General features: G+C 38.7%; 1 protein-coding gene across 1 annotated transcript; it reads right to left on the bottom strand.

Annotated features, from left to right (window-relative positions):
* Positions 1-421: 421 nt before the first annotated feature.
* On the bottom strand, positions 422-8,579 carry LOC131977360 (UPF0450 protein C17orf58 homolog). The gene is made up of 5 exons (XM_059340620.1): positions 8,461-8,579; positions 7,082-7,744; positions 5,266-5,352; positions 3,011-3,202; positions 422-2,137 (listed from the first exon to the last, which is right to left on the bottom strand). Exons 1-5 carry the CDS (start codon positions 8,531-8,533, stop codon positions 1,950-1,952), a joined length of 1,203 nt encoding a protein of 400 aa, XP_059196603.1. The 5' UTR covers positions 8,534-8,579; the 3' UTR covers positions 422-1,949.
* Positions 8,580-9,497: the final 918 nt, after the last annotated feature.

Raw genomic sequence — 9,497 nt, 5'->3', positions numbered from 1 at the left:
TGTCATTTTACATAACCTTCTTTATTTCCCTCGCTTCTCTGATTCTGCCAGAATACATTAAATACCCCCCTTTCTTAAAGCTTCGGCCCTCCCAGAGGAGGACGCGTTTGTGTGTAAGCAAGAAAACAAGAACCATCACAAATTGGAGTTGTGACAGAGACACTTTTCAGAGTCATGTGTCCAGGTGCAGAGAGGATCAGATTCCTGCGATTAGATTTATGGCTTAGTCCCTACAACAACACACCCCTCCTCATTCAGCAAGGCCCCTTTTGATGTCCCAGTCTACTCAGGCAGATATTTCATCGTGGACACATAATTAAAGTTAGAAAAATAAGCCGCTCTCATGACAAGCAAAGGTCCTGTGCTCCTTTTCCCCTTTATCTCCCCCCTCCTTCTCCTTCTCCTCCTCCCCCACCGGGGTTTGTCGCTGCTTTTTCAGGCCCTTCATTCCCTCCCTTTGGTCCTTGTAACAATAATTGTGCATTTCCTGCTCACCAATAACAACCACAGTGACAACATGCATGGGACTGAATGTTACAAAACAATATTATTCAGTGAAGTACAGCCTTTTGCTTTCATATGAATTTAAAAGCATCATCCATTCATCAAAGGTATCAACATGATTAAAATGTTGTGAGATCCAAGGTTCATACATGTCCTAAAATGTACAAAGTAACTGCCATTATTTTGAAAAGCTAGTATGTTTGTACTGAAAATAAGTTTATCTCCAATATCGTGTAAAAGTTTTTGTTTTTTTATGGTAGCATGCCTTGAAAAGCTACTGCGACAGCTGGAAAAAACAATATTTAACCAATAATCTAATCTATATGCATGTTCATATGTGTGGTCAAATTATAATGATAATAAAGAGGCTGGATCTTACTGTTTCTCTCTCAGCTCAAATATTGTCTCATTAAACACACATAAATAAAACAGAAACACTACTGGTGAAAGATGATAAAATAAACCCATTCTTTGAGCCAAATTTCCCTTTAAAGGTACTATATGAAACAACTGACATGAAATAATTTGTCCTTGAATGTGTTAAGAGATTACTATGTAACCCAAAAACCGAGACTTTCCCTGACTTTGCTTATCACGGCCTGTGGACTGTTTGTTATGTACATTTCTGCAAGTAAAATCAACAGTATGTGACTTTCACTGTGTGCAGATTAGCTAACGTTCGCTTGAGAAGGAAGTTATGTGTCTTTCATTATTTGTTGTCGATATAATGGAGTTTTTTTTAATCATATGGCTGTACATGAATGTCGTACCACTATCTCTACATTCTCTAAAAGTAGTTCAAATAGAAATGGAGTCCTCTTACGTCAACAAACAACCAGCACCTGCCATAAAGTACGTTGACCAAACCAACATTGGGGGGAAACTCGGGATAGCATCAGCAGGGCGTTCATTTAGTGATCTTCGTTTAGTTTTGTGGATCAAATCGAGCCTGAGATGGCATTCTTCCTATTGGACAGGTAAGATTACAATGCCCAGGGTGCTAGCTCATGTCGATTTTCTGAAAGTTGCACATAGTACCTTTAAAAGTGAGCTAATATTATACCTTTTTGACATTTTGAATGGACTTCATGAACCAGCCATGAATGAATGAGGAGTTTGAGTGGATTTGCTGTTTTAAGAAAATAAAAGTTGTTTGATGCCCCAAATGTCACAAAATGACCGTCAAAAAATCTGTTTAATTGAAGCTGCTTGTGTTTTCTATCAAAGACACCACAAGTCAGAACTTCAGGAACTTTACAAAGGAGTAAAAAAAAAGGCGAACCAGGATTAGGATACATCGTAGCAGTCCATATGAAAATAAATCCATGCCTTCCTTCTGAGAAATGTCTTCTGTCTTGCACAATACTGAGGGGTTAGTTATGATCAGTTTTGGTAGCTGCAATGTCTCTTCCCCTGCAGCAGGGGGCGATAGTCTTATCGTTGGTTCACCTACACCTGGCGCGGGTGGCCTCCAGTGCTTTCTGGTGCCTCCGTTTGTTGAATCTCTTAACGTAGTTGTTGCTTCGCAGGAGGCCGTCTCCAGGCTTCAGTTTACCCCCCAGAAGGTTTAGGAGGTCACTGGGAAGGTGGCGCCTCCGGTGGTAGATCTGACCCATTACAATGTATCTGGTCCCTTGAGAATGAATAGGGGAAATGTTGAAGTGACACAATCGAGCACTTTTCATGATTGCACTGAAAGTAAATGTTACTAATTTTGCTAATCTCAGGAGAACATGATTCACGCATCACAAACCATATGTCCCATTATATATATATATGACTTGAGCAGTGGTGGAAAAAGTATTCAGATCCCTTACTTAAGTAAAAGTACTAATACCACACTGTGAAATTACGCCACGACAACTAAAAGTCCTGCATTCAAAACTTACTGAAGTAAAAGTACAAAAGTATCAGCATCAAAATGTACTTAAAGTATCAAGAGTAAAAGTACTCATTATGCAGAATGGACCCACTCAGATTGTTATTTATGTTCTGAATATATTGTCGGATTATTATTATTATTGATGCATTTATGTAAATAGAGTTTTCATTTATTAAAGAAAGGGCTCATTTTAACTAATTCATACAATGCTACGAAGTTTACTTATATATAAAAAAATCTAATCTCTTTAAATTGATCATGTTTTTATGTTCTTGTTGTATAATCTTGACCTGAAAAGTAACTAAAGCTGTCAGCAAAATATTTTAGTATTTGGCTCAAAATGTAGTGGGTAGAAGTTTAAAGTTACATAAAATGGAAATACTCAAGTAAAGTACAAGTACCTCAAAATTGTATTTAAGTTCAGTACTTGAATAAATGTACTTGGTTACACTCCACCACTGGACTTGAGTATCGATTAAAGGTTATTTTTTTATACTTTAATAAATAAAGTGATATAGTTAATAGGGGCATTTTCACAGTAACAATAGTTTTGAGGGTTTTTTGTAAACAAGACATATTTCCTTTTTGTTTTATGAGGCTTTTGAGCGACTCTGTTGCACTCACCAAGTTTGATGTCAGGGCAGGGCTTGCTGCACTTGTAGGTGTCCAGGACCAGAAGGCGAACCTTGAAGAAAAAGCTGTCTGGCGTCACGTAGAGACGACTCATCTTGTAGAAGCCGTCACTGCTCACCATCAGTGTAATGAGGCGTATTCCTTTACGCACCACATCGATGTCGTGAACAATCCCATTGACAGCTGTTAAAGGGGAAAACAAACGTCACAAAATATGTCATAAAATACATAACTAAATACCCCCACTTTCGAAACGGCGGTTGCTAACAAGTGCCTAAATGAGACGACGGTGGTTGTTGGGGACATTAAACTTCATCACGCTGGACCTGGACGGGAACTCTCTCTCTAGTCCACCTTATAGCCTCTAGTCATGTTTTCTGTGCTCTTGCAAACTCTTGTAGACTTTAGATTGGAATTGTTACTAGGCTACAGTTTCGCTAGCTTGTCAAAACTGCTGGTTAGCTTGTCTGAGACTGCCTGAAGCATAACAGTAGTGACGTTTAAGTCATGCGACTGTGGTGTAGGTTGCTATAGCATAAGGTTAGCTTTTTTACTTTTGTTGGCTGCATTAATGCTTTAGGCATCATAACAATTGTGTTCATTTGCAACTTATGTTCTGCAATGATCCAAAATCCAAAACAAAAATCCCAAAGTTGAATTCTCAAGAGACCCCATGGTGATGCTAACTTCAAGTTGGCCTACAAAAATACGTACCGGTAATTTTGTTTGCTCTCTATTGTTTCCTTCTGATTATTATATTTCTCAAAATGTCAAACTAGCCATTAGGCTACAACTATTCATACAGTAGTTTATTATCAAAACTCTCATTTCAAGCAGTAGATATTAGCTGAATTTTAGTTAATTACTACCACCACAAAGCAAGGGATGTGCCCACAATGTTCAGGGATGTCAATTATTATTGTTCCAATCAGTATACATATACCAAGTATACATAAATCAAGGCTTCTCAAGCTATTTATTATAGGTGGGGGAGAAAATTGATACAGCATAGTATCGCAATTATTTACAAAATATTTTGCATGGCAATATTCTATCAATTCATGGACGCCAAGTATCGATATTTAGTATTCTGGCGGCCGTCAGTATTTTCGTCAGTGGTTGTTTTTGTTTTCTCCTGAGGCCGTATCGACTCACTTTTAGGAAAATACTAGAAATACTAGCATGGTATCATATGAAACTAGAAGATCTAAGGAATCTATAGGCATCATGTGCGTCAGGATATGATGTCAGGATCGTGTCGGGAATTTGTCGAAATAACGCTGCAAAGTTATTTTTTTTATGTTTGATTCAAAAAAAATTCAGAACAGTGAAACTTAAAGCTGAGGAAAGCTTGAGAAAATGTTGCAATTGTTGTCATCCATACTAGTGCGAGCGGATAAGCTCATATATGGAAGGTATTGTGCATTTTATGACTAATACATGAAACTTTCTCCATGGTTTCCATAGACCATGAAGTTTAATTTCAGACGTTGAGTCATTTCAGATTTGACAGTCATAAAATTCCATGTAACAAGTACAAGTCTCTACCTTTATACCTGAAAAAATACCCATATACTTGTAGGGTTAAGAGCCCCCCTTGCCAAATTGAGGCTTTAAACTAAAACCATTTTACAGGACTGTGTCTGAGGCGGCAAAAGTATCTTTATTAGAACAAAGTTGCAATTTTGGCAAAGATATTCATGGTTATAATGCAGAGTGATGGGGCAAAAAATTGGAAAATGCAATACTGAGGTCACCAACCTCTCAAGTTCACCAGAGGTCAAATACAAACTGCCTCCATGTCTAAAATACAACCTTTGGGTATGGAGATTATATGCTGAAACTTTCATGCTTTAGTCATAAAATGCACATGTTTGCTATCAGTTCAGTTCAGTTTGACTGAATACTTTGTTGGTCAGTCTGTAGGTTTGACTCTCATTGTGGAGAAATAAAAAGATTGAAGTGAGATGAATAGACTGAGAATTTTCTTTTATTTGACAAAACAATTCTTTATAGAATTTAATTTTTTGGATGCAAAATGCAGTTAAACAGTTAAATCGTAATATATTGTATCGCAATACTCACCATATCGCAAAATGCTTAAAATCGCAACAATATCGTGACTCAAGTATCGATGCAAAATTGTAACGTGGGGCCTCTGCTGATTCACACCTCTACTATTTATGTATTTTATTGTTGCTTGTACGTTTGACAAACTATGTTTTCGTCTCTTGCTGGTTACATACCAAACTCACTGTAGCAGTAATACTCTCTCTCCTCCTTCTCCTTCCTGCACTCGCTCATGCAGAAGGCGTCATGTGTGAAGTCCGACTCTACGGAGAAAAAGACAAGCAGAAGACAGGGACGGAGGGATGAGAAAAAGAGAAAGGGACTGTGTCTGCTGCTGTGCCCGTGCGGAGCCAGACTCTCATTCCAGCATCATTAGAAAAGGACAAGGTTGTCATTACAAAACCCAGGCGTCGCATTCCTCCACATGGGACGGGAGGAGGCGGCGTGTGTGCGATGGGATCACATCATGTAACATTTTCCATCTTAATTACAATATCAGGACCTTCTCACTTGCTCTGCATCCGTCAGCCTATCAGCCAGATTTGAGGGATGTGGTTGTAATTAGTAGTGGGGGTTGGTCACTAACTACCAGGTTCAAATCATTGCTGTCATTATCAGTCTATGAGTGAACTCTATGAACTCTGTGTCAGTTTATATTATATTAAAATCTATGTATTTTTAAGTATTTTATGAATTAGAGGGTAGAGAGCAAAGCCTGCACCCCGGGGCAGCCATCTAAGTTTTATTTGTATTAGACAGATATGAGAACAGTGAATCAAAATTTAGGAGCTTTAGTATGAACGAGTTACTGCTGCTAGATCAAAATGTGTTACCACCATCTCCGGTCTTCCCTATTTGGTAGCCTCTACTAGACGAGACGAGTAAAGAGTTACAGGAAATGTGAGAACATGACATGCAGTAAAGGTCACCAAACGGACTCAAATCTGAGACACTACGATGACATGGTCAATATATTAAACCCACCAGGATGAACCAACAAATTTGGCTTTTGAGCGCCTTATTTTTCCTTTTTGTTCAAAAGGCCTTTTTCTTTCTTCTCTTTATTTTTCTTGTTGCTGTTTCTGTCATCACTGAAATATTTCAGGTACACCCTGTGTTTTTATTTCTCTTATTATTTACTTATTTTGTCATTTTATTTGGATTTTTGGTTAATATTTCTGTCTTACTTTTTTGGTAGAGCCCTGACTATGTACAATATTGATATATATCCGACAAGATATCGGTGCTTGTTATGTCTGTTGCAAAAAAAAAAAGGAAATAAAATGTTAATCATAAAAAAAAAATTCATAGTGTTTTCACAATTGAGGTCATAGGTAGTTTGGCTTATTTTGTGATAAAAGTGCCTTTACCCTTGCAGGAAATGTATTTAGCATGATTGGAAAGTGAAATCCATATGCAGTTCTTTTCATTTAGAGACTAATCCAAAAATGTTTTATTTGGAATGAGTGATTTTTCTTTGCATATGGTTGTGTGATATCAGATTTTCCCCAAGTGTTGAATTAGGGCTGATTGGGCTAGATACTGATGTCTAAAACAACAATTTGTCAGAAAAGAATTTTTTTCCCCCCAAAAAATAGCTGAACTATTTTGTCTTGGTCTGACTGCAAACCATGTAGCCAACATAAAACGTATGTGACATCAGATAAATGTTGGCCACTGCTCTCTGGCCACTGTGAATGTCATCTTATTTGCTGATATGCTAATTGCAATCAGGAAGGGGAATATTGGCCGATACAGATGTTTGGCTGATATAATGGTGCATCCCTACATTTTTAAAAAATTGTATTACTGTGAATAAATTTACTGTGATATTAAGCATAATAAAGTACCCCAGAACTTTGACATATTTCACTCTTTTTAGATAATCCCAAAAGAAAACATTTTAAGACAAAAACAGCTCAATAAAGTAACATTTAAAGATGGTGAATATGTGAACAACTCTGTACTAATACTGAGGTCAGCCTCCCATACCTCGCCTCAGGATGTCAAAGTGATACAGCAGGCTGGAGGAGCGCCGGTTCAAAACGACAGGCGGGCGGCTGTTGTTCCGGGTCGCAGCACCGATACCTGACTGATACAGACTGGACTTCCCCGGCCGGTTCTCCTCTTGATCCAGCCGGCGGTTGGGGGGATCTCTGCGCGGCGAGGGGGCTGGTTGGTGTGGCTGAGCCTGGGGCTGCGTGTGGGGTGCGCCCCTGGGTTTGGAGTTGGGGTGTCCGTCTGGTTCACCCTGCTGAGGAGGACTGGCGTTGGACTGGATGTCCTGGTTGGTTTTCTGCACGGTGCGGTTGGTGACAGCAGCTGTAGCTCCTGTCAGCGGGGTTTTGGGAAGCAAACCAGCAGCTTCTCCTCTGGTTTTCTCGCTGTTGTGCTCCACCAGACGGTCGCTCTTGTGGCCCTTTTTGCTCTTGTTGTGGGGGCCATGGTGGCGAGGGATGGGGGCCAGATCACTGTGCTTTGGCCAAACAGCAGAGGGGAGAGGATGGAGTGTGAATTTGGACTCGCTGGTCTTGCTGCTCTTCTCCAGAAGCTCGTTGATGGGCAGGGAGGGCTCTTTAATCACCATCCGGGTCTGGTTGCTCGGAGCTGGATCCACAAAGGTGGTTTGACCCTTTTCTATCAGGGTGTACAGCTCTGCATCGACAAAACAAAAAGTTATTTGTTCTTAGATATTTCCTTTCATTTGATACAGTGTGTTAATGTTGTGTCTTCTCCTACAGTACATAACTGTGGATGGCCCTTGAGAACTATTTTATGGTTCATAGGATCTTTTTTCTTCAGCTAAATTAATAAAGTATGACTAATTTGTGTTAGAACTTTAGCTGGAGTTTTATCAGTATCTTTCATCGTGGGAAGCTGACACTTAATTCTACAATATGAGACTTTTTGAACTCAGCATGAGTGGGTGGAAAATGTCTAATCTGATAAGAATCAACAGCTCAGATAATAGCTTTTAAAACGAACAAAATTGTCCCCAGTCCATCAATGTTATGAAATGCTGTCAACTATTCCTCACTTAGTGTTTTGTCTAAATCACACTATATAATTGTTTGGGGATTAAATATTTCTTCATAGGAATTATGTAGACAAAACTGCCTCAGATTATTGAGTCATACCAGGCAAACACTGATGTAATGGATATTGTTCTGCAGAGATCCAAAGCTACATATTTTTCCAATGTTAAACAGGAAATAATGTTAAAAGTGTTAAATTAATAGACCTCACTAATAAGAAGGCAGCACAGTTAGCATATAGGTAGAAGAAAATCTGTTTTTCCCCCAGCGCATAAAAATGTACAAAACTAATAAATAAATTAATAATAATAATAATAATAAAAAAAGTAAACTCACCATTGACAACATGATCCTCTGTCTTGTAAAGAGGAAACCCCAGAAACAAGAGAAACAGAATAATCCCTGTCATCCTGGATGTTCAGTGTGGACACACTTTAAGGTCTGCTACAGAGAGGGGATTCCTGGGATTTTTATATGGCCACTCAGGAATGAAATGGGATGGGGAGGAAAAGGGAGACGGTGGGACGTCCCTAACACAGAAGTAAACACTTGGGCATGACACTCCTTTCATTCATAAATAGATTCTAAAAAGGGTCCCATTGTTTGTTGACAATATAAGGGAGGAAATGTGGTTCTGTTTATGTATTCTCTGTTGTTCAACAAAAAATGATTTTATGTAAGCGAGAACAAGGTTTATTTTGTGGTATCTGGTGTCCAACAGCATGTTTTTAATCTTTTCTACTGATGATTTACTTGCTTTGATTTATTGATTGATTTGTCATTTTGTTGGCCAATATAAAACACACTTCAGGGCAAGCAATAACTCTACCAACAGCTTCCTTGGTGCCAGGTGGAGGTGAAAGTATACCTGAGTATCTTTAGTATCAATGAATATTTGCTGCCCCCTGTGGGTCACAGTGAAGAACTGCAGCACATCATCAAATTCTTCATTTTAACATCTTTTCTATATTTCATAAATTGTCACTAAACAATCTGACAAGAACACAAATGAACATTTAATGCGTTGTCTGACTGTTCTCTTGTGATTACAGGTTTTGCTCTTAATTGCAAAAGAACAAACAGCTTAAAACGTCCTTAAAATTACATCCAGATGTTTGGTAGTTTTGTGCTGCTGTGTTAAAGACATTTATGCGTTTAGATTTCTTGTGTTCAAGCTACAAATCGACGTCTTTTTTTGTTGGTGCAAAAGGGGCGTTAATGCTGCAGGTAAACTGTGTGCAGAAATGCGCATCTTTAAGATTTGCTACTAAAAGCATCCTTCTCTGGTCTCGTCCATAAAGATGTTGCTAGAACAGCTGAAAGAGGTCTACATGGCATGGTACAGAATGGACAAATTCCTTATTTCAGTATTT

Source organism: Centropristis striata, chromosome 1 (genome assembly GCF_030273125.1).
Source record: "Centropristis striata isolate RG_2023a ecotype Rhode Island chromosome 1, C.striata_1.0, whole genome shotgun sequence".
In the NCBI taxonomy this organism is placed as follows: domain Eukaryota; kingdom Metazoa; phylum Chordata; class Actinopteri; order Perciformes; family Serranidae; genus Centropristis; species Centropristis striata.
This window is presented reverse-complemented; position numbering and strand designations above follow the sequence as displayed.